The sequence below is a fragment of the Clinocottus analis genome, unplaced genomic scaffold (genome assembly GCF_023055335.1).
Source record: "Clinocottus analis isolate CAN_PGR_092001 unplaced genomic scaffold, fCliAna1.0.p SCAF_15, whole genome shotgun sequence".
NCBI classification, from domain to species: domain Eukaryota; kingdom Metazoa; phylum Chordata; class Actinopteri; order Perciformes; family Cottidae; genus Clinocottus; species Clinocottus analis.
The window spans coordinates 8,960,664-8,988,377 of NW_027175876.1; the positions used below are offsets into that span (position 1 = coordinate 8,960,664).

The 27,714-nt window shown below is 40.7% G+C and overlaps 3 protein-coding genes across 4 annotated transcripts; 1 reads left to right on the forward strand and 2 right to left on the reverse strand.

Moving 5' to 3' along the window:
* Positions 1 to 339: 339 nt before the first annotated feature.
* Positions 340 to 5,790, reverse strand: eif2s1b (eukaryotic translation initiation factor 2, subunit 1 alpha b). The gene is made up of 8 exons (XM_068576891.1): positions 5,628 to 5,790; positions 3,961 to 4,203; positions 2,936 to 3,015; positions 2,576 to 2,727; positions 2,347 to 2,453; positions 1,758 to 1,855; positions 1,459 to 1,602; positions 340 to 945 (listed from the first exon to the last, which is right to left on the reverse strand). Exons 2-8 carry the CDS (start codon positions 4,199 to 4,201, stop codon positions 820 to 822), a joined length of 948 nt encoding a protein of 315 aa, XP_068432992.1. The 5' UTR covers positions 4,202 to 4,203; positions 5,628 to 5,790; the 3' UTR covers positions 340 to 819.
* A 48-nt stretch (positions 5,791 to 5,838) lies between these two features.
* Positions 5,839 to 8,756, forward strand: atp6v1d (ATPase H+ transporting V1 subunit D). The gene is made up of 9 exons (XM_068576936.1): positions 5,839 to 6,090; positions 6,638 to 6,755; positions 6,846 to 6,925; positions 7,006 to 7,073; positions 7,162 to 7,206; positions 7,282 to 7,385; positions 7,702 to 7,768; positions 7,864 to 7,942; positions 8,063 to 8,756. The coding sequence occupies exons 1-9, from the start codon at positions 6,050 to 6,052 to the stop codon at positions 8,205 to 8,207; spliced, it is 747 nt and encodes a 248-aa protein (XP_068433037.1). The 5' UTR covers positions 5,839 to 6,049; the 3' UTR covers positions 8,208 to 8,756.
* Positions 8,757 to 9,081: 325 nt separating this feature from the next.
* pals1b (protein associated with LIN7 1, MAGUK p55 family member b) lies at positions 9,082 to 26,503 on the reverse strand. 2 transcript variants are annotated; one of them, XM_068577591.1, is made up of 14 exons: positions 26,272 to 26,503; positions 22,380 to 22,846; positions 21,265 to 21,473; positions 18,090 to 18,167; positions 14,430 to 14,537; positions 13,805 to 13,966; positions 13,355 to 13,432; positions 13,071 to 13,254; positions 12,260 to 12,328; positions 12,050 to 12,121; positions 11,288 to 11,449; positions 10,873 to 11,075; positions 10,501 to 10,611; positions 9,082 to 10,058 (listed from the first exon to the last, which is right to left on the reverse strand). In XM_068577591.1, the coding sequence occupies exons 2-14, from the start codon at positions 22,705 to 22,707 to the stop codon at positions 9,882 to 9,884; spliced, it is 1,941 nt and encodes a 646-aa protein (XP_068433692.1). In that variant the 5' UTR covers positions 22,708 to 22,846; positions 26,272 to 26,503; the 3' UTR covers positions 9,082 to 9,881. The 2 variants fall into 2 exon arrangements, with proteins under 2 accessions (XP_068433692.1, XP_068433691.1); XM_068577590.1 differs by having other exon boundaries at positions 14,430 to 14,549.
* Between the last annotated feature and the right edge of the window lie 1,211 nt (positions 26,504 to 27,714).

Genomic DNA, 27,714 nt, shown 5'->3' on the forward strand with positions numbered 1-27,714 from the left:
ACTGACATTTTTGTAACCCTTTCCTGTCATGTTAGATCGTTTTTTTATTTCAATAAATATAAGCAAGACGGTCTTATATGGATACATACAATTTCTTTTTAGTTTGTGGCATAACAGAATTTATTCTACACAGCTTCTTTATATCCTACCGTTTGTTCTTTAATTTACTCAGACTTTGGGCGGGATAGCCGCTCACAATCACTGTCAAGCTCTATAGTGGGGGAAGCTTATTGTTTAGTGCTGAACTACATTTTAATTACCAAACACAATCCTTCAATCAAAAAGGTGAGGTTGTGTGCCAATTCATTCAATCTTCTCACAGCAGCTGACAAAGACACATTAAGATCAAAACTTCCAGAACTTTATTGATGCCACGTGAGCTAAACAAGGGTCTCGCCAGTAAAAACCCTCTAAACTGGAAGAAAACAGCACATAATGTCACAACTGTCGAGCCGATGCGCTTCCTCTTTAAATCATTCACCTCCAGTGACCAGCCAGATGAAGCGCCGCGATACTGAAGACACTGGGCTCTTAAGCAAGAGCTAAGTGAAGGCCAAATATCAAACAGCTTTTGATATTTTAGAGTTATTGTTTTCAGTAATTAAAAAAAGAAACTATTGTTTAATTTGTATTTTAACTTTCCTTCAATATCTGCATAAGAAGACAGCTTCTGGTGTAACCACTTTCTGAAAACGAACCTTGCGAGAGAACAAACCGGGACGTTCGCCAGTTAATGTTTGCAATGTGAAAGTTAACATCTGTTGGACTGGGTGACTGTGGCCAGATCTGTTCACAACAGCCTTCCTGCCAGGACCGACTCTAGTCCTCGGCTTTGGCCTCCATCTCTTCTGCGTCGTCATCTCCGTCCACCTCTGCGTTCTCTCGCTCGAGCCTCTCCAGCTGCCGGGCGAGCTCCGTCTCATCCGTGTCCGTCACCACCTTAGGCTGAAAAATAACATTAAAAAGTAGTAACATGTCTAAACAGACTTTTTGTGGTTGTATTTTGGCCATGTGACTTGATAGGGGGAAGCAATTTAAATCTGAGATCGAGAGGTAAAGTAACATTTGGAGGAAAAATCCAAATTAGAAAATTAAAAAAAAAAAGTGAAAGGGAAATAACATGAGAATAAAGTTTCTGTATTGGAGAAAGTATATTTAGAAATTTCACGATACTCTGTTGTCATTAAATGATCTAAATGTCCTTAAATCTGAAGGATTCATCACAAAAAAAAGTTTTTCACTGGACAACAAAAAGGAATAAAAAACTGTAAATCTGAAAAAAATGTACCTCAAATGTGTACCAAAGTACATTATATGACTACAGTACAACAATGCTCATTGAACACCCGAGCCTAACTACAGACATTTTAGAAAATTGTAAACTCTATGCATATAATAAAAGGAAGACACAAAAAGGACATGGGCGGGCTTTCGCCAAAAGAAAGTGAAGTCACTCACCTCCATCTGGATGTTGAAGACGCCCCTCTTCTCCTCAATCTTCTCCTTGATAGCAGCCATGGCCTGGTTGAGGACAGACAGGCCCTCTGTGCGCTCCAGAGTGGTCGTTGTCATCACGTAGCGAGGAGGCGCGATCAGGTTGATCTGCATAGAAGACGACCACGTCATTCTTGCTAACGCTGCATCGCGTGGCATTTACACCAACAGGTAACGCTGCTTTCGTTGAGTCAAAACAGCATAGAACTAAGCCTCCTCTTTTGGCCTCAGTGTAAAATATATGGTTGACGCGGCGGTAATACCTTGATGGGCATGACCTCCGTGGAGCAGCCAAGCCCGGCCCTCAGAGCTTCTTTCACAGCATCGATGCCCTCGTAGCCGTAACACGCCACTTCAATGTCTGCAGGCGAGAGACGAAAATAAAGATGAACACTAAGTGTAGTTGTCACATCTTAAACATGTCACTTGATTTTCTTAGTCCGACTAAGACTCACAGCGGGAATAAAGATCTGTATATTAGAGCATATTGTAACACGTGTGGCTAAAGCGGTAAAACCTTATACAACGAGACAAACATGGGCTGTTGTCATACTGAGTACATTAGCTTTGTGTGCGACAGTTAAAAGTACAGACAAGAGGACTCTATCCGGGGTTTTGTGCACCTTCAGTATATTTTAATATTAAAGCTCACAGCTAAAGTTATTTTTCAGTTATGAACAAACTAAAACTACCACGCTTTAGTTATATAACATAACTAAATTCAAATAGATCGTTATATAATACTGTTCACTACAGGGCTGTCCTCGTCCCTTCAGAAAGTGATTGGAATGAATAATAATAATGAATCCGGTATCATATTGTGAAGCTCTCTGACGTTACATCTCTAGTTACCTGCTCGGATTTTGACGGCCTGTGGAGTGAGTCGCCTGTTGATGTTATCGATGAGCACATTCTTCTCTTCCTCTGTTAAGTCCAGGCAATCCAGAATGGCCGGGTCCCTAGTGCAGGGAAGATGAACACAATTTGATTTGAGCTTGTCAAATTACACATGGCATGCATGCGGCGAGGACACTTTCCTGACTGGTCGCCTCACACCAACGTGCTCGAAGCGACTACTTACGATACAGCCTGTTTGAAGACATCGTACGCGCCGTATCCGGGCCTCTTGTATTTCTCATCGAACACCCAGGCGGTGCGCTGGTAGAAGCTCTCCAGCTGCTCGTCCTTACTGTATTCCAGCACCTCCGCGACGTGCCGCAGGATGCTGTACACCTGCAGACACAACATCCGCATCAGCATCCAATTTACGATGCATCCGAAAGTTCAACGAAAATAAAAGTAACTTAAGAGTAATCCAGAAATGTATGCAATGTCGCCATGCATGTACATTTCACCTTTTAACAATGCTGAACACAAATGTTGGCAACCATCTCAGTAATCGATTAAAAAAGGTTTAATCCTGAGGCCAAACTTGACTTACAGTTTTGGATTTGGTGAATTTATCTTCACACTTGATGGCCTCCTCTGGTGAAACTCTTCTTTTTGATAAATCAATGTATCCTAAAGACAAAGCAGAGAAGAGATTCGCCGAAACTTTAGATCGTCAATAGGAGAAAACAGTAAAACACGCGCCATTTTATACATTTAAATAACCACAATAAATAAAATAATCATATGTCTCATGTATTTTATGGAGCGCAGAGCAACGTTTTGTTGAAAAACAAAAAGCCTTTTAAACGCTACATTGCTGGTTGGCAACTGGCCGTGTGGCACTTTGGGAGGCATATGGGCTTCATGTGCTCTGATTTGTTTTAATGAAAATTCAACTCCTGGCATTTGCACCTGGTGCTCTTCGACACTGTTGGAGATGTAAATAACAGGAGCAACAGGTTTTCTTTTTAAAGAAATGCTGGTATGTGACGCCAACATGAGAAGTGGTTCATGTGGATTTGGGAAAGTAGCTGACACATATTTAAAGTAAAGAAAGCGTATACCTCCTCCCTCTTTGCACTCAAACTAACATACTTAAACCTATATAAAGAGCGGCACGTGTCAACGAAAGAGACAACAAACGATGGGCAATTATTACAGACAATTTAGGCTAAATGAGTCTTTGGTTAAATTGAAAAAAATGGATGATTTGATTATTGATAATGGACTTGCTAATGATTGATTGTCATTACTTAGAGACCTGGAAGATATTATACCAACCCCACTATATTCTATTTAAACTTTGAGTATACAAGTGTCTCTGCATCAAGGAACAAAAAAAAAAGTACTCCTCTGGTGGCCGAGGGTAAAGAAGAGTTTTTGCCGAACAGAGGGAAGAGTTGGCAGCTCTTTTTTCAGTTTATCTTGTCAGTATATAAATTAAAGTTATTTCTGTGGTTGGGTCAATTTATCTGCCACTTTTGGCGCTGGCAGCCAAGTCCTACACGAGGGCCTAGATCCAACAGGACACCGTTGACATTCACCTCTCGTGGTTAATACTCTCCCTGCACTCACCCTTCTCTTTGTCTACTCGAATGACGACCACGCATTCATTGCGGCCTATGCGGATGAGCTTGTTGATGGAGCGGATACGTCGACGCGACAGCTCGCTCAGAAGGATCATGCCCTCGATGTTGTTGTACTCCAAGAGGCTGACGTACGCGCCCATCTCGGCGATGGACCGCACGTTCACCATCACAACATCCTCCACCTCTGGGAACCGGTGCTGGTAAAATCGGCAGCTGAGCCCCGGCATCGCTGAGAGGATAGAAACAACACGGAAAGACGGGGGTAAAACATTTGAAAGTCGCAACAGCTAAATGAGATGCCACCTGAAACTAAATATAACCTGTAAAAACAGATTAATGGAGGGAGTTTTCTCAAGTTTGAGAAAATCGCCCAGATGATGCCAAAGTGGTCATTGTTTAGATGTTATTGTTTCCGTCACAAACTGGGTATGAAGGAAAGAACAAAAGAGACAAAAAAACTTTCACCTTGAATGAAAGGAACTGCCGTAACTAGAAACCAAAAGTAAGGATATTTAATCTGCTGCTTCGCCTTTGACGAATTTTGGACGACACAGAAGAGCACTGCAGAATTACTGCGCACACCTCTTAATATATTTAATGCCATGTTTTTTTCTCCTACATCTTTAAAATGTTATAGCTTCAATTTGTGAATTTGACAACAAGGCACAAACCTGTGAAAGAAAAGATAGTACCTTCTTTCTAATAAGGGTTTACAATAAGACATAACTGAGGCCACAAAAAGCAAAGAATGCATCAACACTGACATGGATGCAACATGGTGAATAAAAAAAAATCCTGGTCATTAACTGGATGTCAAAGGTCATGAATCCACTGCGACGTCATCATCAATTAATCTGAATCAGAACTGTTTATTGCAACGTATGTTACACATACAAGGAATTTGTCTCTGCTGTTCAAGTTTGATTAAATAACTTCTAACATTCATTAATGCACAACACGAACAACTGCGCTGCGAAGGGTTGAGAGACCTTAATTCGTATTTATGATCATTTTAATTTGTGATGCGATTAAACTTGCTCGATCTATGTTATTAACGTTTAGTCGAATTTACTCCTATCGATACAACTTGGGTAACGCATACAAAACAAGAGAAACACTGAATATTAAAAAAAAAAAAAAAAAATGACAGTGTTCATTAGGTTTCTATGTGGTTTTTCTTTTTTTCCCCTTTAGAAAATCAAATAACCGAATAAAACTAGGGAAACAATCCCAAAGCAAATAGAATAAGATGAAGCGGGATTAAATTAGCAGTATCGTCGGAACGGGCCGTTATATTACACATTATTGGTCTATGAATGAGATGATGCAACGCAGACCAACGAGAAGCACTTTAGTTCGCTAACATGAACAGAAATAAAAGATAACCCCGCTTTAAAACGATTACAGCGAATTAACAGCAACCATAAGTCGTAACAATCATGGAGTTAAATACCAGAAGCCGACAATCCAAGTTACAGACAGTTACTTTAACACACGTTAGCTTCGTGGCTAATAACCCGGTCCACAACTCACATGCGGCACATGTACCGCTGTCGAGACAGGCATCAAGCTAGCCCGCTAGCCTAGCCAGCTAGCATCTCCGTGTGCTCTCCCCTCCCCGGTAAAAACCGTCTCTATTAAAATAAAACTCACCTGTGTCATATGGTTACAGAACTATGGACTTGAATGTTCTGTACTATATGTGTTTAAATGTCCGATTGTATTTCCTTCGGGGGGTTTTCAATGAACGTTTTGGGCCCGTTAGCTCACATTCACGGGTGCGCTAATTTCTCGACCCGGAAAAGATCGTCACGGCTCGTCGTTTCGCGCATGTGCAGAACGCGTTCGGTGCAGTCACATGATCAGAGGCCAGCTGACTGTCACGGAGAGAGAGAGAGCGACAAGATCACGACCATCGCACTCGACCACGGCTTCAAATCCTGCACAAAAACCAACGGGTTTTCTGTGTTATGTGTCTAGTTTATTGAGATAGAACACAAGCTAACGTTTCAGTGTCTGTTTTAGGGAAAGATTTGTAAACAGAAGTCCGCAATCATCGACCAAAGGACGCGAAGATGTCTGGAAAAGAAAGGATCGACGTTTTCCCCTCCAGAATGTAAGCAGCTTGTTTGCTAGCTAGTTGCGAACCCACTGTAGCCTCATAGCCATATGTTATTATATTGTTTTGTTCATGTATTACGTCACGGTCTCGTCAAGGTGGACTATGCATGTCTTCTCACTTCTATATCAGTGCCGGGTTACTGTTTAAAAGAGGAAGAGTCCGATTTTTGTCATGTGACGTTTCTAGCATCATCCTAGTGTGAGCTGTCAGTCTGACACACACACACACACACACACACACACACACACACACACACACACACACACACACACACACACACACACACACGCACACACGCAGTAAAGTCTTGACGGTAACATTGTATAATCTACTGATCTACCACTGATGTACACGAAGGATCCTGATGTGTGACTGCATGTTAGTGGGTTATACAATAAAACACCAAGAAATAGCTAGACAGCTAGAGTAACAGGCGGTATTTTCCTTCCTCATGCGTGTGAAAGAATATACATAACCTCTGTAAATATTTTAATCCTGTACACGCGCAGTGTAAATGTTTGTGTTTTGTTTTGGCTTGCAGGGCTCAGACCATCATGAAGGCTCGGCTCAAAGGGGCGCAGACCGGCCGCAACCTGCTCAAAAAGAAATCTGATGCCCTCTCCATGCGCTTCCGGCAGATCCTCCGCAAAATTATCGAAGTCAGTCAACAATGATTAACTGTTCTCCTTCAATTCTTCAAGTACTCGTAATAGTTTTCTGAACGTGGACTTCTTTTCTCTTTCCCCCAGACTAAGACTAAGATGGGAGAGGTGATGAGAGAAGCGGCCTTCTCTTTGGCTGAAGCCAAATTTACAGCTGGAGACTTCAGGTAAAAATTGCAGAACGATCCTGCGATGTGGCGTTAAATTGAGGTGCATCTGTAACTCACATCTGTAATTCTGTCCACAGCGCAACTATAATCCAGAATGTCAACAAAGCCCAGGTGAAAGTCCGTGCCAAGAGAGACAACGTGGCAGGTTAGTCTAAACATATCAGACTGTTTGTAAAACATTCTTTATCTGCTTAATTTGACATACAAGTTATATATTTCTTTCTTTATTTTAGGTGTCACCCTTCCAGTTTTTGAACACTACCAAGAAGGCGGGGACAGTAAGTCATGTGTAGATAACATTTGTTTTTGTGATGAGTAAATGAGAGCGTTCTCACCCTCCAAGTGTCTTTCAGGTTATGAGCTGACTGGTCTGTCCAGAGGAGGAGAGCAGCTCTCCAGGTTGAAGAGGAACTATGCCAGAGCTGTTGAGCTGCTGGTGGAGTTGGCCTCCTTACAGGTAGGGGGCGCTGTTACAAATATGCTGAGGTCAATTCAGCTTAAAAGTACTACTTCTCACGTGAAATGGAGAATGGTGTAATAAAGAATAAACTACCAAACAGCATAACGTTATTAAAATGACCTTTACCTCAACTAACAACAATTTAAATACTGCTAACATTTTAATGCATCAATAATAATGATCCAATATACAGTATGCTTCCCATCCAAAGTGCAAAATCATCACACAAATGGAAATGTTATAAATACTTATAAGTTTAAAACAAGTTAGTGTAAATAAGATATTCTGACACGTTTCCTCTTTCTGTCTGTAGACATCTTTTGTCACTCTGGATGAAGCCATAAAGATTACCAACCGCCGTGTGAACGCTATTGAGCACGGTAAATTCACACTTACCATGCAATTGTTGCCTTTTTCTCAAAGAATTAAGGACCAAGACAGCTGAGTTAAAGCTCATCTTCATCCCACTTTGCAGTGATTATTCCCCGGATCGAACGCACCCTCACCTACATCATCACAGAGCTGGATGAGAGAGAACGAGAGGAGTTCTACAGGTCAAACCTTTTTCCAGCTGTCCAAGAAATCATTTTTCATCAGCTTTTTAACTAAAACTACTTAATCTTTTGAAGGTTCTACTGTTGTCATAACGCTGAAACTATGTTCTCCTCTGCCAGGTTGAAGAAAATCCAGGAGAAGAAGAAGCAGCTCAGGGAAAGGACAGAATTAGAGATTGCCGCCCGCCTGGCTAAACTGGGTCCCATCGCAGAGCCCACCAACATGCTGATGGAGGAGACGGATGAAGACATGCTGTTCGAATGAAGCGCTCTCGAGGCCGACCAGTCACCAACTTCACATGATATCCTATTTATTCTGTGTCTCTAAAGGCCATGTCTTCTCATGCAGGTAATGAAAGTTGTTTTCCGTGTACTCGTCTGTGATGATTTGTTCTGTTGCTTCCGTGCTGGAAGGTACCGTGATTCTCCAGTTTTCATTCCTGTACAGAACCAAGGTTTTCGTCTCACGGGGCAGTTTTACCCTTGAGGGAGTCAGTTCACGTTTCACTGTTCACCAAACAATAACAATATTAGTAGGTTGAGAAGTGGTTTGCGAGTGGATTTAAAGATTTGATGTGAGTAACTGATTAACTTGTAGATATTTCAAGCTCCTCACAACATTCAAAGCCATTGCATGATGTGAACTTACGGTTGTTGTAGATTTCAAAGTGTGTGTGAGTCTGTGTTGTGGAGGTTGGCGTTACCTCATTTGAAGATGTTTACCATTGAACCAGGAAACCCTAAAGTGGCCCTGCTGTAAAACTTCCAAGTCAACAAAGCCCCAAACTTCATTCAAATAAATATGTTATCAGTATCCAACCATTGCCGAGCTTTCTTGTGAAGATTAGAACAGTTTTTCAAATCTTTTGCACTAATTAGAAGTTCTCAGTTCCGTATGTATAGTAAAAGAGTACTGCATAACACTGCAAGATAAAATTTCTTTCAACACATGGCAGCCATCTTGCGTCAGAAGGCTACATTCAGCACATTATCTTTAGTTACTGTAGGACTTTGCAAAGGTTAAATTGGTGCACATTTGTGTTGTAACACCAATATTACCAACTGATTTAAAATGTTCTCCAATTTAAGATTCTAAGACAAGTGAAATCAACGCATCAGTGTGTATATCACTTTCACACATGTATCTGATTTTATTGACACTTTTCCAGAATTGTGCTTATGCTTCAATAAGAAGCAATACTATATGTGTTGGAGTTAAAGTAACTGGTGTTTGATTCAGACAATACTAGTGGAAACTATCACAGAAGTACGTTGCAGCAAGATATACTGATAGTAATGATTACCTTAATACCTTAGATTTGAGGTCTGTTATCACAGCCTAAATGAGACATGAAACTACAAACAATAATACTGATACTGGTGTAGAGGAAGTACCTCAAACTCCGCAGGTTACAGAAGTTTTCCATCTGTATTACTAACTGGAAGATGTTACGCTGCAGTCACTTGAAGCACAAGGGCTTCTCTTCTGTTTCGTACCTATACAGCTTTTGGTTTACTGCTTTATCAGGAAGCCATTTTTAAAATTGTGACAATAACACTCTCCAAGTTGAGTGTCCCAGTTGTATGTCACACACAACAAATCAATAAAATATGTTATCCTTTTGGCTAGAAAATATATATATTTACAATTATAAATAACTCACAAATAGGATAGAAACATTTCTATGTGTTTGATAAATGACTTTGCATAAAACTGAGATAAACAATAAACAAACAGAAATAAATCACAAAGACACACACACCAACATAATGAAATGTGAGAAGTCCATTCCTGCAGCACGTGGATCGTTTCTTCTACAAACGAGGAGAATGTGCAAGTGAAAATCCAAAGGCGATCGGCACCGTCCATCACCAGGAACATTCATTTCTGTTTAACTCCTTCAGCCCTGCGGCTCTCTGCAGTGGCACCCTATGACCTCTAGCACAGCCAAGAGGTGGGCACCCACTGTGGCTCAGTGTCCAGCTTGTCTATCAGCCTGCGCAGCTCGTGGAAAGCCTGGTCTGGATCCATGTTCACTATGGTTGCATCAAAGAAGTGGCCGAAGTTTTGCTCCATCTCACGGGCCTTTTCAATAACCTCCTTTAGCTCTTCCGGCTGTGCAAAGAAAACAAGACATTGGAAATGAATGATACGTATTAGACATAAACATTAAATGCTTATACGGTCATTATTTCTATTTAAATTTAATTATTTGGATACTTTGATATTGTGATAGCTGTGTATCGGTGTCACATGATGCATGATGTTTGTGTAATTAGAGTGTCAGGAGTAAACAATCAGTATTAACGTTCTGATAAAGATACCATGAGGGCAAAACAAGAGAAAAAAAGATTTTAATACAACTTCCTTTATTTGCCTAAGAGTGGCCGAAGAATGTTTTTCTTTTCTATGATGAATGTTAAATGCTTCATTTCGCTAAAATATGTTGCATCTGTTATGAAAACAGCTGCATGCTAGATGTTTAAAAGATGAAACGTACAATGTGTGTATTAACATTCAAGAGAGAAATACAATTTTGCAACACTACAGTGGGTACCTTTGGTGTTTTCCCGTCTGAGGCCAGCAGGGTGCGTAGTCGTTCCTGAGAAGGAGGAGCGATGAAGATGACGAAGGGCTTGAGGTTGGAGGACCGTAATACCTGCAGTGACTGACAAGAGGAAGAAGCGGCACGTGTGAATATATGAAATAGATGGAAAGACCAAACCATGCACTCTTATGACCACATTCATTTACTGACTATAACAACTGATATTTACTGACTATGAAATTGATATTACCGGTATATTGAACAGGTTGATTATGTTTTGGCGAAGCCACAATGGTTGCGCTCAAGACAGAGGGATGAAATGTGCTTCATAATTAATATGCAAGTACAGAAACAATGTTGGGAATCGTCCAGTTCTCCTACCTTGGTGTGGAGACAGAGCAAACAGATGCGTCCAGAGTTGATGACATGTCGAACCGAGTCGGTGCTGGAGCCGTACAAGTTCTTCTCATATTCCCCCGACTCAATGAATTTTCCCGACGCTAAGTCGGTTTCAAAGGCAGGCCGACTCACGAAATGGTACTCGCGCCCATTCCGCTCATGTATCCTTGAGTTTCTGGTTGTGTCTGAGCCAAGAAGAAAGATAGATTATTTAGATGTCTTGCAAAAATCCTCCAGCTATTTTGTACCAATTGGCACAATTCAAACTGTATAGTATTTACCTAGTTCACAGTCTGACTTCATAAGTTGTCAGTCAAATGTTTTGACATTAGAAACTTTTTCCAGGTGATGCTAATATGTCAAATAAACAACACTTGTTTTGTTCCCGTATACTTACGTGGAACGGCAACAGCAAACTTTTCCGGTTCGATGGACAGAAGCCGTCGACGCAGCTCATCGTGACCGCTGTTTGTCGGACCAATCAGACCAATGGGGCGTTTGCGATTGGCAGGCTGGTGATAAAGTGACATCTCCTCATAGGTCAGGATGTCATCGTAGTCTGAAGAGACAATTGGGATGGATGGATGAAACCCCCTTGACAAACATGCTTTATTCTCTCTCACTCTTGGATGCTGTTATGTAACTAACTAACTGTAAGATTTGACCTCTCTTTGGGGAGGGAGTCATAACACCATACTTTTGTTATCATTTGTGTAGAGGTTTTCTCTTTTATATCAATGTCCTGTTTCGTGTTTAACCTTCTATTGAGTATATATGTGTTAAGTAACAACATCACACATCCTCCTTCAAGCCATTTAGGCACCTGCTGGGCACCTGTTGGTGTACCCTCTGATCCCGTCTGTGGAGACACGACTAATCTGAGCTGTGACACACAAGTCTGGACAAGCTGCTGCGAGACAGACAAGACATGTCAACTCCGGCTAACGTGCAGGGTTAACACTGACAATGTGTGGACACTTGGAGAGCGGCCCAGGACAGGAGGTAGTCTTTCACTTGTGCTAAATGAGAAGCGACAGGAGGAGTTTTGTGAGTTAAGGGTGCAGCTTCTAGGAAGAAGGAGCACATTCTCAAACCAGCAACACACTGCTAAAAAAGTTAAGCTTCTAAAGAAACACAGTGAGAAAAAGTAGAGCCTTACCAATGTTTCTGCACAAGGTAGAAATGCTCTTCTTCTTCTGTCTCTTGCTTTTCTTTGCATACCAAAGCCTCCCTGGAGAAATGACAAGTCAAAAATATTTGGTTTCAAATGGGTTTTATCAGTTCACTTTGTTACCACCTTCTAGACACCACAAACTTGTATCTTGTATTTCCTCACCACATATTGTGTGTTTACATATTTTACGCTTACCGTGGTGCTCTTGACTACTGTCGGTTATAGTTTTCTTCAAGGTCTCTCTCTGCTGCTGGAAGCTTTTTCCTGAAAAAGTAAAAAAACAAGGACAAGCAGATCAGCTTTCCAACTTCATAAATATAGATACACAAATTCAGTTTCAAATGTATTATCCCATATGAATAAAATAATTTACAGATTTGAACATTTTGGTTAGTGTTCATTAACACGTCTCTATATACAACTTAAAGACAACATCCACTGGACAACTACACTCAGGAATGGAAAATCTCCAAAAAATACCAACAAGCTTTTCTCGACCTGGAACTGTTTTTCATAATCCTCCGAGTGTTTCCAGACGTGTGAAGGAAAAGGCACAAGCAGGCCCCGCTTTCCATTTCCACTACTTAACCTCATTTTCTTTCAGTCACAACAGACATGGGTCAGAGAGTAATCGCAAATGATTCTTAGGTGTTGGTTTTAATCTGCTTGGTGTGCCAGATGGGTGGTGTTTCCTGCCAGAATAGTAGTTCCAGGTTTGTTATTACAGTACTGGTTGTAAAATATACAGCTGATTGCATTGTAAGTATACATACCATAGGGTTTAGTTTTAATACAATGTGTTGTCGTAGTGTATGTGTCAATGTAGTGATTAAACAAAACATATTAATACATAAACAAACAATGTACCATACCAGGAGATGTTTTTTTTGTATTGGTCGCAATTTGTCCTTGCAGTTGTTATCTGCCTTTGTGAAGCAATAAACTACATTTGTATACATCTATAAACATGCTGAATTTTGGTGTTCAGCCCTGGTCTGATCCTTACCTGGAATGAGTCCAGCCAGAGGCTGGTTGTCTTCATCTCCATCCCTGTAGGCCTGCCACCAGTTGGGGTCATCCTGGCTGATGACATGGAGGATGTCTCCCTTGTGGAAGGACAGGCCCAGCTCCCGACACGGCACAAAGGGGTCATCGGAGGGGTCGTAGTCAAAGTAAGCCCGTACGTGCATCTGAGCATGGGTGGGGGTTTACAGCGTCAAGGTTGGCGTTGCATGCATGCAAACAGACGTTCTCACACGAACGCACACTCTCACATCATTAGAGACTTACCACAGTCTGTCTGTGTGCGGCAGGTTTAATCTGAGAGCTCGGGATGAGGAGGAAGGTCAGAGTGCCTTGCATTTGTTGCTGATGGAAAGGATGAGAAGCAATGAATTAAACATGACAGATCTCATTTCCATTAGATTATATTTTTTACTGTATGTATTCCTAGGACTGTTTCACTGCTATGCAGTTCTCCCAGAAATAAATACATTAAGTATTTGTGACTAACATCTAAAATACACAAACTAACATTAATCTGGAGGTAGATATGCATTGTGGTTGAAACCTAATGTCACCGGCTATGGAGGAACAGATGGTCTAAGTACCAGACCACTTTATGAATTCATGCCTTTAATAGTATTAAACATATATTATTTTAGATTTCGGAATTTAAAGCACCAAAGCAGCAAAGTATGATATAACCAAGCTGTACAGCAGAGAACTTCTGGTCCTCACCAGTAAGTCATGGACTTCATTGACGTGCTTCCCACGAATGGATATCCCGTTGATCTCCAGGATCTCATCTCCCTCACTGAGAAGGCCGCTCTTCTCCGCTGCTCCACCTTTCACCACACGACTCACCAGCACACTGTCCATGTCATTACGTACTGTTGCACCCTGATGGCCACACCACATGAACACACATTACAGCCATAATATTCTCTAGAATAACAGTAAACAGAGAAATATAGCATTGTGTCATTTCCAATTTTTTTTTCAGATTTCCCTCTGGAGCTCATATTGACAGGCATTTTGTTGCCCTGTTGGTTTGTGGGTACACTGACACACCAGATGATAAATGAGTGTGGAGCATGGTGAAGGCTTTTTTTATTGGACACACAAAAACCTTAACAATAAATAACACAACTACACACAAACATATATATGTCTTTGCGCATCATTGATCCTATTCACCCTTTTAATGAAATGCTGCATGGATATTTTAAAGTGCTCATTGTTCTGTAGTAATATTAAGTACCATGTATGTTTCTTCACAGCTTCATCTGGGAAGCTGTGAAGAAACATACAAAGACATACTGTGCACACTGTTATCAGAGGGTAGTGTTAGATGGCGTCTCACCAGTGGAGTGTCACGGGCCTTCTCCAGCCGCACCAGTTTAACCGTCTCTCCAATGTACTGAGTCAAATTTTCTTCTGTTATTTCCTGCCCTGCCACAGTGTCATGAGCCTGCATCAGTGCCTGCCACATTAAACAAATACAGAGAAACACATAGAGACAAACAGTTCAGACATACAAAAGTTTTACAGACACATGACGGGCAGAAACACAGACAGAATAATAGACAAGGAGGCAGCGAATGAATGCATGAATGGCTCCTGATTGTATGTCTGTATAGATGTTGTCCTTTATAGCAACTACAGTTGGTATGGAAATAAAGTAATCATCAATTATGTAGCATCACACATGACAAACGATTATTGTGTGGTTTGAACTTTAACGGATGAAAAATGAGATACCACAAAAAAATTCTAAAACCTTTTCCTTAAAACATGCACCTGCTACCAGAAGCCTACATAAAAAACATCTTTTTTTAACAAGACCGGTCAGCAAACCCACCAGAAATAATACAGAGATGGCTCCTTCACTTCATTTAAAGTGACAAGTGCTCTGAGCCTCACAATTAATAACCGTCGGTCTAAATTAGTTTCTCTATCCTGCAGCAGAGGGACCTAAGAGAGCAGAGGCCGGGCTAAGCTTTGGCACACACACAATCCGTCTTAATCTCCACCTTCGTTTAACAGTCAGGATCCACCGCCATCAATCATCAAACACCGTTAGCTCCCCCACTGGCGAAGAAACTGTGTTCTCCACTCTCAGAAATACAGGAGCTAACAAGAACCATATAGGGTTCTTTTGCGTTTCCCCACAGGAGAACCCCTTTAAGTGGGTTCAACCTGGAACCCAACATAAATATTTATACCTCGACATCTTAATAAGTCCGGCCAAAACCACCTATGAGATTCTACTGAGAATCCTTCTATGGGGCATTAGTTCCACACAAAACATTTTCACCTGCTCACTAGAACCCACCCAGGGAGTTCTGGGGCTCCAAAAGGACTGGGGCTGATGAGGTTCAGCGCATCAAACTATATTCATCAGGATTCACAATCACAGTTTTTGAGTTGTTTGAGCTGGGAGGATCTCTTACTACCCATGCTTTTAACTATCTGCGAAGAAGTCTCCTCACTGGCGAAAAACAGGCGCTATTTTGCATTATAACCAAGAAAAGTGTACAAAAGGAAAATATTTACTTTCATCCATTTCAACTAAGCACCTGTTTGTTAATTTATAGAGACATTTTAAAAATGGGCTGTGTTTTTGAACATCAATGCTCTCATTTTAGTGTTGAGTGTCAGATTGGATTTAAAAGACAAACAAAAAACATTTATTCCAACAAGGGTTCTTAAAAGATAAATGGTCCTCGGTAGAACATCAGTCTTTCAGTAAAAACCCTTATTTCTAAGGATGGAGCCTATACTTCTTACACATGTACTTGTCCTCAGTTGTGGGTATGAGGTTGTTTACCTGCACATACTACATGGTGACTCATGTGAGCCTCTGCTCCCAGCAGAGAAAAATATAATCTGTTCCACTTTTTCTGCCACGAGGCAGGCTCACATCACATCATATTGCCCCCGCTGGCTACATGGGTCCAGCTCAGTGGAGGGCTTAACAGGGCAATGAGAGAAATTGGTAGTTCAAAGTCATGTAGGCCAAACATCTGACCATTGGCGTTCCCCTGTCAGAACCATAAAATCCCAGCAGCATCATCCACCTGAGGTCTTTTCTCACCTTACTGCATCTCTAATGGATGATAATGTCTGATAATGTGGTGACATCTTTTCTACAGAAGACTCACTGAAGCTTAAACTGACAAATGTAAAGCATTTGTCAGTTCAAGCAACTTCAGAACAATGCAATTTGTAATATCTGTTTGATTCTTCTCTTGTCTTCCCATTTCACTGAAGAGACGTACAGGAAACAGGTAAGAACAACATTGTCTTTTTACAGAACAGGACAGGTGAAAACTGCATTACGCAGGAAGTCTAAAAGAAAACACCACTGCTTGTCAAAGTCATTGGCACAAAGATTAAGAGTAATGCCCGACAGGCACGTGGATCTGGATGAACTGTCATCATGCTAGATGTCTAAGCTAGCGGACAAAGAGACATACATCATCTCTATAAGCACAAGGCCTCCCACAACATCTCAATAATCTTGCTCACTAAAGATTAGAAGATTTCTTTCAACACCTTTGAATAGTCAACTTTTTAAATTCAAGTTATGTTTAATTATTGTTGAGCTTCATGTTTTAGTAATCAGAATAACGTAATTTGAACAAGCGACATTACCGTATTTAAGAGAAGCCTTCACCGTGCCAATTATTTCATAATCATAAATCAATATTTGAGCTGACTGCAATCATTTTGCTTAATTGTTGGAATGCATAACCAAGGGAATCTAAAGCCAATGTTACTAAAGTGGCAACAAATAGAAAGTGAATTCAATGTAGGGTTGATAAACTAGCAAGGGCACGCTCAATTATCAAACCAAACCAGCAAAGCGTTACCAACTCTTTTCCAATAAATGTAGTAAAAACGCAGTTGTTGCTTGAATCCAGCTCTTCTAATGAGATACTTCACAAACAAATCTGTCAAGTAGAACGAGAGGTGAATTATAGCAAACTCTTTAAAGATTAATTGACAATTCTTTGCCAACGATCCCATTGAAATTAACAACATGGATTTTGACAACAACAGCACCGCTGTGTGGCATAAAATCACCAGAAAAGACAATCAAATGATAATTTGTATGACAATTGAACATAAAATAACATTTCATAATTGTGACCCATGCTTCCACAAAAGTTAACCTTATAAAAAGGTTAAAGGGGTTTCATTCATGTAAACAACAACTCATTGCAGAGAAATTACCCCAATGATTGATTGATTGATTGAGATATATATATATATAAATTATATATATATATATATATATATATATATATATATATATATATATATATATATATATATATATATATATATATAGTGTATTTGTGTCTTCTACACAAATATGTTTGACATATAGATCAGCAGGATCTTTCAAGTTTTTTCACGACCTCTTTGTGTTAATCAATTTCAAATAAATTGGCATGCACGTAAAGAACGCACCAATCATGCCTTTTTTATTACCAAGAGAGCTGGCCGGCATTACAACCTGATTTACATAACGGGCTTCCTGAGTCACCCACGAGATCAATCTTTGAAACAAAACAGACTAGTCGACCTTGAAAAAATAACAACTAATAATGAAAGATAAAACTAATTTGTCATAAAAGATTGCATCTCGATGACAGGCATTCGTCCAGTCACAGTATCAGGATGGGGCGATCTGTCATTTGATCTGCCTTTTAACTCATTATGTATAATGATACAAGGTTGTAAAGAAAAACTGTCCTCCATTTACCTTTGAACTGGTTCGCAAGTAAATGCCATGCTGTCCTTTTATATTAGATTATATACATAATCTTGATGTCGTTTGACATCACGGTTGAAGTAGCAAGAGAAACAATTACCCTATTGAGCCAAGTACAGTACAACAATAATTATATTTCCAGTATTCAAATCTGGATAATAACTCAATAAATAAGTTAGATTATGAAGGCACTAGCGTTGGTTATTAATACAAGTCACCACTGAGGAGCTGACATCTGACCTGGAGATGAGGATTGGTGAGCAGAGTCTTGAGCTCCAAACCCTCCTTATGTTGGCTGGACTGGAGAATCTTCTGGACCTGAACAGCAACACAGACACAGACCTACGGTCAGCTACAAGACACTCAGGATATAAACGGGGTGACCAAGTAAAGTAAAGGACAAAATAAAAAAGTTTCTAACCCATTTAGACCACTTTGTTTATATCATCAAAACTATGATAAAAATCTCTAGAACCCAAGTATTTTTTCCTAATCATTAGGACAACAAAGTAAAACTGTGTTTTAAGTCGGATTTGAGTCTAAAACTGCCAGTGTCCAGCAGAATTGCACGTTGGATGGTGGAAAAGCTTGTGAAACCGAGTGTATACGACAACTTCGGTAAGTTGCCAGTACCGACAACCGAACATTCACACTCACTCACACTCACACACACACACACACACACACACACACACGCACACACACACACACACACACACACACACTGCTCGGCCAGCTGTGAGGAGGTGAAAAAGAAAGCCGGGGCCTTGAACTTCTCTCTCACGATCTCTTTTTCCATGTGTGTCCCCATATTTAGCGATGACCGTGACATCATCTTTTCCTATGATGGCCGTCTTACAGCCGTCGGTGAGTGTGGCCATTTGGAACGGGTACAAACGCTATTGAATCCCGACATGGTGAAACAAGACGTTGTACAAACTCATTATTTTCTATCGTTACCTGGCACCAAGCCATGTGTCTTCTGAATACATGAATGCCACCAAGCGGAGGCTTTCTTTGGACTTTAGCGACTCAACGATCCCTTCAACAGCACACACATTAGAAGAGACTGTCAACATTTCACAACACATCATATCTCAGTTACATTTGTGTTTCAATATCCCAAACACAAAAAATACAGAAAACTCATGAGTGCTTTACATGCATTATTTTCTCATCGTACAACAGGTTCTTTAATTGGGGTAAACTATATTTTCATATTTTAATTTATGTGTGTCCTTTGCTTTCAAACAGGTTTTATTTTTTGAAGCTTACATCCAACAGTATCGCTAATTATGTATTAGATTGAGAAGAACAGATTTTATAGTTGAGGCTCAGCCAACACCAATACCTTTTGTCGTAATCCCGTTGTATAACTTTCTCTTTCTTCCATGGCTTTTCAGACTTTCCACTAATTTTTTTCATTTGATTCTTGTGTTGTCATTTTGTGGGATGTTGCTATTGTTTGTGGCCTGGATTGTGCATCTTAACAAAAGGCATTTTGGTGTTCTGATACTCCGTCTTTCTGCCTCTTCATTTTCATCGCCTGTTTAGAGCTTAGTTCATCCATTACACTAATCAAACCCTCACTAACAAGGTGACGCACTTTCCCCCTGCCGCCCCCAGCAGCGCTGTGCCTCCACCCACGCTGCTGTAAGCTGCTGGAGTTTCTTTTTCTAGCCGCCCAGATCCTGCCCTCCTTCCTGTGATGTGCTGCATCGCTCAGCCAGCACCATGGGCTGCTGGGAGATTAGTTTACCCAACAGCCAATCTGAGTGTCACACAGCACAGCCACTTAGTTTAGACACACTGCAGCTCAAACTATTACGTGTTGTTAAGCACTTCGGGAGCTGTGCCTGGTGGGTGAGAGCACAAACTGATTTACTGTACGCAGGAAGACAACGTGCTGTGTGTGTGAGAAGCAAAACAGATCATCCAACCCAGCCCCTCTATCCTCAAACCACTCCTGTCAAGACTGAAATACAAATTATGCTGCCGTAAGGCTTGGTGTCCTTTGAATGAACTCTTGCAGCCTGTTCCTTCAAAACAAGGTTGACTCTTACACATCTCGCCATCAGCTGAAAAGCCTGCTGCACCAGTCTGACTGCGCTGGAAAGCCTGCATTACATTCCTTCATGTTACACAAATCAAAAGTTGACTCTAATCCTCATGAAGTGCCTATTGTGAGTGTAGCCTGTCGATGTTGTATAGAGCTTCTACCCAATTCAAAGAAATCCATATCACAATTTCTGTCGGCAACCGAGTGCCATGTGACTGTGGCTACATCTGAACAGTCAGCGTGCAGCGGCTCGGCTCCACAGGGACACAAGTCAATTACTGCCGCTTTGCTTCAGTGGGAACGACTGGTTTGTGTTTTGGAAAGTGTGGCACGTTCCCAGCGACTGAAACCTGAATACTGAGATGGTTTCTTGCTCTCTGTACAGGGGCTCAGGAGTCAGCACTGTCATAGGAAACAGCAATCGGTGGACAAGGGAATTACATAAAATACACTGTGAACTGTGTTTCATTCAGGACGCGGTCTGCGATGCACTAGCCGTTGGGCTCAGCGCACATTAAGATGCGCTGCGCCCACAAGCTGCCGAGGAGACACGCAAGCCATTGGAAATAATGGGTTACAGGGCACAGTGTTGCGTTCAGTGTGAAAGGCCCTTGATGTCTATTTCCCAACCATGTATTCACAGTTCATACCTTCTTCCCTGTCCATCTTCCTGTCATCTCACCCTCTTTTCATCCTAATCTCCAATATTAATTTATCTTCCTTCTGTCTTTTTTCAATTCCCAGCACACTCAATTTCCATGCATGGCCAAGATCCAACAAATGTCTCGTTTTTGTTTTCACTCACCTTGTTAACCACAAGACAATTTACATTTCATAATTATTCAGACTGGCATGGCTGTCTTTTGTGCAGCTTTGTTGAATTAATCACCACCCCAAGCAAATGCTTCATTCTCATGCTTCGTTGAGTTTGTTCAGATACTTCACTTGCCTCTAAAAATAGGCTTTATATGGTCCAAAACACAAATTTGCAAACAAAATCTAAACACGTTTATGCCTGTATGCACAAACTGACACCTCTTACTACTCTACTACTTCTAGTCTCATGAGCTACAGAATAGATTTTGTGGCATATGCTTAAAACATTTCTAAAATGTTAAGTGAGTTATTCTTTTCTCTGGGTACAAGTATTTTCCCCGATTCAGTTTCTCCTGGAGCTGTTGACAATAAAACAACCAACATTCACAAACTTTAAGATGCCGCAGTATAAATTATGTGAACATCAACCGTTAGCAAGGCTACTCTTGAACTTTCTAGGACTTTTAATACTGGGGCAAAGTCAAAGTGCTTCCACCAAATGTTTGTTTTCAGTTGTTTCAAAATGAACATTGTGGGTACCTCCTGGCAGAGATCTTCTGCTTGCGCTGTGAGGGGTGAGGTGGGAATGACTCTGTTCATCTGCTGGGATACAGCAACGTAGATGGCGTAGGCATTCTTGAAGTCCTCCATGGCAAGGAGCTGCGTTATCAGCTCCACATCCTGCTGGCTCTGCGCATCCGTCAGGCAGTGGTGCGCCCACTTCAGAGCCTGCAACAACTCCACCAGTTCTGAGCAAGAGTGAGAGACAATGAGGGAACACAGAAAAACGCCGGGGCGGGTCTTCCATCGTAATTCAACAATAGTCAATATAAGTTATGAGAGTGCTTTTGCAAATTTGGGTTACGTTTCTCAGAGAAAGGAGCTTCAGGTAAAATGCAGACCCTCAGCTTTTGATGACTCTGGGAGGCACAAACATATTTAGTCTATTGAGACTGGAGATAGGCTGTTGAGTCACTCAGATTCTACATCACTGCTTTCTGAGGTGCAGGTGTTTTTCCTGCATGTTTACATCTTTACAACAGGCGTGTCAAACATGTAAGGCAAAATTGTGCATTCAGGACGTCATTGTCTCTACAAAAAAACAAAAGAAAACAATGTGTGTTGCTGTCCTTTGATTCATAGCCGCTAAAAAATGTAATGGCCCATGCTACACCCTTCCACGGTTTTATGAAAATGGGTCCAATGGTTTTGCTTTAATCCTGCTGACGAACAAGTCAAATGTAATTATTTATGCCAAAGTGACTGATTTAATAATCAGCCCATCCATCTTGTTTCGTTTCATTTGTGGACACAATCAATCAATTTCTTTACACACAGTGATGAGTAGTGCACACAAAATAAAAAAAACATTATTTTACAGACACATAATAAAAATAATGAATCAGAAATGTTATTTTCCTGTGGCAACAGGGCCTAGTCCCTAATCAGAGGACAGCCCCTAAAACACATAAGCCTCCTCCACTATGGCCTCTGCTCTGTACCCTCAATAGTCATTGTTTTACTCCTTTTGTTTTCCTTTACTCCCTAATGTTCTCTGAGGTCAAGATTGCTCCCTTCCTTTGTGGCCTTCTTTCCTCCTTCCACCATTTTAGACCACAGTAAAGACCCTTGGACCCTTCCTCCTCTTAACTCACCCGCGACAGGATCCTGGGAGAGTGCATCTTTGATGGCATTTTCCTTTCCCTCGAAGGTGGGATTGTCAATGCCCACCTTGGGGTTTTGTGACAGCTTCTTGAGTCTCAGTGAAGCATTGGGGTCGATGTCATGCTTCCCCCTGTTGTCCTCCTCTCTCCTCTTCTTGAGCTCCTCCTGGTAGTGCTGAATCCTCTCCATGTGGGCACTGCAGTGTGGAGATTTCACGAGGCAACTTTCGTCCCCTGGACAGTCCACTGCCCTCTCCCTGTGGTTCTTGGCCTGACCAGAGGCCTCTTGCACGTAACCGTTCATATGGGACATGATCATTCCTGCTGAAGCAGCATACAGTTCATACCACCCCAGTGTTTACTGAGCTCTGCTGGAGTAATATGAGGCACTGCTCAAAACAGAGGCCATAGCATGCCGGTGGAGGATGTCCTTTATGTTCTTTCAGTGATCAGTAATCCTGAAATACAAACAGAGAGTTAAAAATGATTTACTTTGTTATCTTAAGTATTTTTATTTTTTTATTTTGCTTTATATAAGTGTTTACATGTTGAACAAAGGCAGGTCTTTTTTTAACGGCACACTTTTTTTGTACAATAGCTTTTTTGTAAGGGAATGTTAAAATAAATTACTTCTTGACGGTCTCTTTTATCAGATTCTTAATCATAAACAGAAGTTGAAGGGAGTCATTCAGGGTTTTAAATGAGCCCCAGACAAATGTTGGTAAAATATGTAAGTGGCAGCTAGATTCGCTTCATTCACTAGCCAAAAAACAATAGTAAGCTATTGAGTTGCTAGTAGATTGAGGAAACCACCACCAAACGTTACAAGTGGAAAAATAGATTTCCAACCCCGATATCAGTCAAAAAAAAGACGTGCACCAATCTGGCTGTTGCTCTAAATGATTGGTAGCTTAACTGACAAAACTGAAAATATAATGGAGAACTATGGAGCTCTGGCTGCCATCATTATATCATTATATTATCATATCATATTCTCTTTTCTGTTATACTTTTACTGCATTGGGTAAATATGAGTTGGTTTTAATTTTCTAAATATGTACTGTATTTATTCATTAGTTTGCAGAGAAACACATCAACATCATCATAGATGACAATATACATGTATATAGCTTCACTTTAAATGTTACTATTTTAAATTACCTTTCTTACTTTTTTAAGGCCGATCTATTGTGCTGCTATAACATGTATACTAGAGCTGGGCAATGATTCAACAATTTCTGTCTCTCAATGGAATCTTATCCTGAAAATCATACATGTTGATACACAATTACATAGTCTAAATTGATCATAATAATAAGTATATACTAACAGCCAGCTCTAATGCATAGGGGCCAACTTTACTCCTACCTCCTCTCAACTATCACACCACTAATCTAACTCCTAACATGGAAAGCTCTTTGGCCTCAGTCACCTAAAATCCCTTTCGTTCAACATCATCCAGCCAGTTACTTGGTTACACCTGTCCCTGGCTGTCCCGTCCTCACGAGCAGCTTAATCAAAATATCCATCTGTAGCCGACAGAAATACTGCATTTGAATTGTGATGTCTAACACACAACGACTAGGCTACAACCTGATCCCTCCTTGTTGTGATTAAAATTAAATATTATATACTATATATTTAAGGTTTCTTCTTATAATCCATTTAAGGATCATTTGTGTATTAATCTGGATTCTGAAATTTGGTGGTATAAATGGAAAATATTCACTTGGAGCCGATGCTTGTTCAGTTTGTGAGAAAAACAACATAATCTATCTTCTGCAACAGAAAACCATTGCATGAGAAGAAAGTGATCTATGCGGGCCAAAACTGAGGATATATAGAAAGCCTGGCTTCATTTTTCAATAATGACATTATCTTTACTTTAAATACCATGCAGAGGCTTAGGTAGTAATCTCTTTCTCCAAGCCTGCTGTAACTTAAATAAATTGTCAGCTCAACACACCTGTTTCCATATTTCCTGGAACCAGAATTGTGAAAAAGATCATTTAACTTCTATGTTGGCCCTCATTACTACTTAGGCCTAACATTCAAACACATCGTTCTGTGTGGATGATAGAACAACCTCAAGTACCAAAAGGATAAACATGGCTTTGTCACCAAACGCCACTTGTCATATAGTCAGTCATACACAAAAGCCACCTGCTACCTCATGGCAGTCCTCCCCCTCTTCTACCTACTTCCCACAGCTAATTACATTTGGCAGGTCTATCCCCCAGCTCTTGGACCAAGCTCCTGAGCCCCTCCCCTGCAGAAGCATTTAGCTACGTTTAAAGTGGCGCTGTACGGTTGACAAACAGCAGAGACTGCCAGCGGGCCATCTGTTCCTGTGGGCTTAATTAAGCCTGGGATCTCATGCCCCAGTCTAGCTCAGTGGCCACAACAGCACTGGGAGGGATGCTGGGAAGGGAGAGACAGAAGGGACTTGTGTCGAGAAATGATAATGAATGGAAGTGCACACACCCACCTAGACATAAACAAACGGCGTAATACGAACAGTCTGGTGTCCGTAAGCTGTGTGGAGCTAGTTTAAAATATTACACGGATGTTGACATATTTTTGCAAAATTAAATAAGAGCTAATCATGTCATCTGATTTAAAATTACACAGTAACATTCAAGCTCATATCTGCAAGGCCACTAACTGAAAAGGGTTGAGATGACACCCAATGGCCAAAAATGTAAAATACTAACAGAATAATACAGAATGTATGAGTGATAGTGCTAGAATATCCTCCTGAGTTGTAATTTCATTATGCTGTTTATTCTGTATACATGACAGGCATCAATTGCATGCCTGTCCCTACGAATTTGTGATATTCCTTTGATAACAGTGCTGCAACTTAACTTGTATGCAAAACAATGCATATGGAAACCATTCCGTGGCACTATTTTGCTAAAGGCTCAAGAAGATTTGGTTGAAAGACCTGGAATATGCTGTTAATTACGACAGGGGCATGTCCCACGCTGGCGGATTTATACGCATTCTTGTCGAGACTATTCACAAACACATCTCACTACAATGTTGTGATGCACCTCAATGTGGTGACTCTCAACTGATGTCCTAATGCAATTTCCTTCAAACTATTATTTTATTATATTGACCCAGTGGGAGACTTGTTTTCACAGTCTGTTCAACACAGAAACATATATAGGAAGTTATAAACACAGACAGAACAAATAAAACCTTTGTGCTAATGGATGAAAATATCCTCCTGCTTGTGTCATAACAGCATCACTTGAGGCTTCTTTCTATTTCTTACCAATAGTAGACTTCAGCGTCGGTAAACCCCATTAAGTAACTTTACTTGAATAAATAAGAAACAACCGATCTTACGTTGTAGTAGTAGTAGTTTGTTCAGCTACTTGACTTTTATTGTAATAAAAGTACGGGTTATCACTAAAAGTAACGTAAATAATAGTTATTAACGTAAAGTGAACTTCGGTTGGTTTACCCTCCACCAACATTACTCTGGGGTAATTAGCTACATGCATAAATGTTGAGTGTGAAAACAGAAAAAACAGTCTCATTCGTCAGTCATCTTGTTTTAAAAACTAGCGTTAGCTGGCTCGGCTTGAGGTCACGTTAACTTAAAGCAACATTAGACGGAGTCACAGAGGGAATTACAGTCTTTCCTATTGTGTAGAAATAGATATAACCGCTAACTATGTCTTGTTCAAACTTCCATTGCACATTAATTCACAGCAGAACAGCGGACACACGTCTGGTAAACACAATGCTGTGTGTTGTTCGGTGAATTGTTACACTTTACCATTTAGCTTAGCAGCCCCCGGCACCGCTAACTGCGTAGCTTCCCGGTACCGTTGGGCTAGCCGTCCCGTAACTCACTGAGTTTACTCACCACTTTAGATAAACACCGCTGAACGGGTTTTGTGACGAAGTGGTTACTTCTTCATCCTCCAACTCCTCTGGTTATGTGTGTTGTATTCCCACACTGACGGTCAAGAAAAGCGCCAGGTCTTTCCACCGGTCTTCACGGGCTCGCGCTCACCCGCTGCAGTGACTTTGGTCCAGGCTCAGTCGGGACCCCACACCAGGGACACTTGTGGCCATTGCTGAGCCTGGTGTTTTGAGTCGTCTCCTTGGCAACACTGCGGCTCCACAGCACCCCCCCACGGCCAGACACGTTATGACATATACAGTCTACTACGATAATGACCACAACTGCCACATTGCAACCAAAGAGGATAAATACATAGAAACAATACCACAATATACAAAAACTGTCCTTACTACTACTACTACTACTACTACTACTACTACTACTACTACTACTACTACTACTACTTACATCTTATATGGCCCTTTTCTAAGTACCGAAAGACGCTACTCATGTGGAACTATATACCTAAACAGTAGCATCAATCTAAAGCACCAAAAGTAGTCCACATCATTTAGAATGGCCCATTTCAATTAAATTCAGTTTGTTTTGTGTAGCCCCAAATCGGAGGCCTTTACAATCTGTACACATGTGACATCCCCGGGATCCTCACATCGCATCAGGTCTCAGGATATAGAGGATTTTTTGTTGATATAATTTATTGGCTATAACAAGGATTTTAGCCATGGTAGCAATGTAGCTCTCTGGATAGCGATATCGGCCCTTTGGTCCAAACTAAAGTACATCAATAGCTAATGGATGAATTGCTTTAAAGTGTTGTCCAGATTAATGTTCACAGAGAACAGAACAAACCACACTAACGAAGGCCGGACCTTTCCATCATGAAGTTCAATTGAGTGGTTTTGAGTGAAACAGTGGAACATTTAACAGCTAATGAGCCATATAGTTCCCTCAGCTAATAGACATAAAAAAACAGAAAGAGAGTGAATATGGGACCAGGTGGCCAGAAAACACAACATGAATCATAATATTGCTCCTTATCTGCTGGATGTGTACATACTGTTTGACTAAAAACTTCATAATTTAAGTGTCTTTGTGTACTATGAAAAGCGCTATATAAGTTGAAACTATTATTATTTATAATTTGTCAATGCTGTGTTCACAACTTGTTCCCCATGATAAAAAAAAAGAGTCAGTTGCTGCAGGCTTAATAATGTCATACATTGTTTTAAGTCTTAGCTTTATGATATTTTAAATATTCAAACCCAAATGTTTTTTTTGTAGCTGGAGCTCACTATTCTATCACATGGACATGTTGATTCTGCATTTTAAGCTCAATATATGTGATTTTAAGGAAGTGCTGTGGGTTTTAAAAGTAATTGCAATGAAAGGAACGAAGTTGCCTTAAAATGGTGTTAAATGCATCAATAATGTTTACAAAGG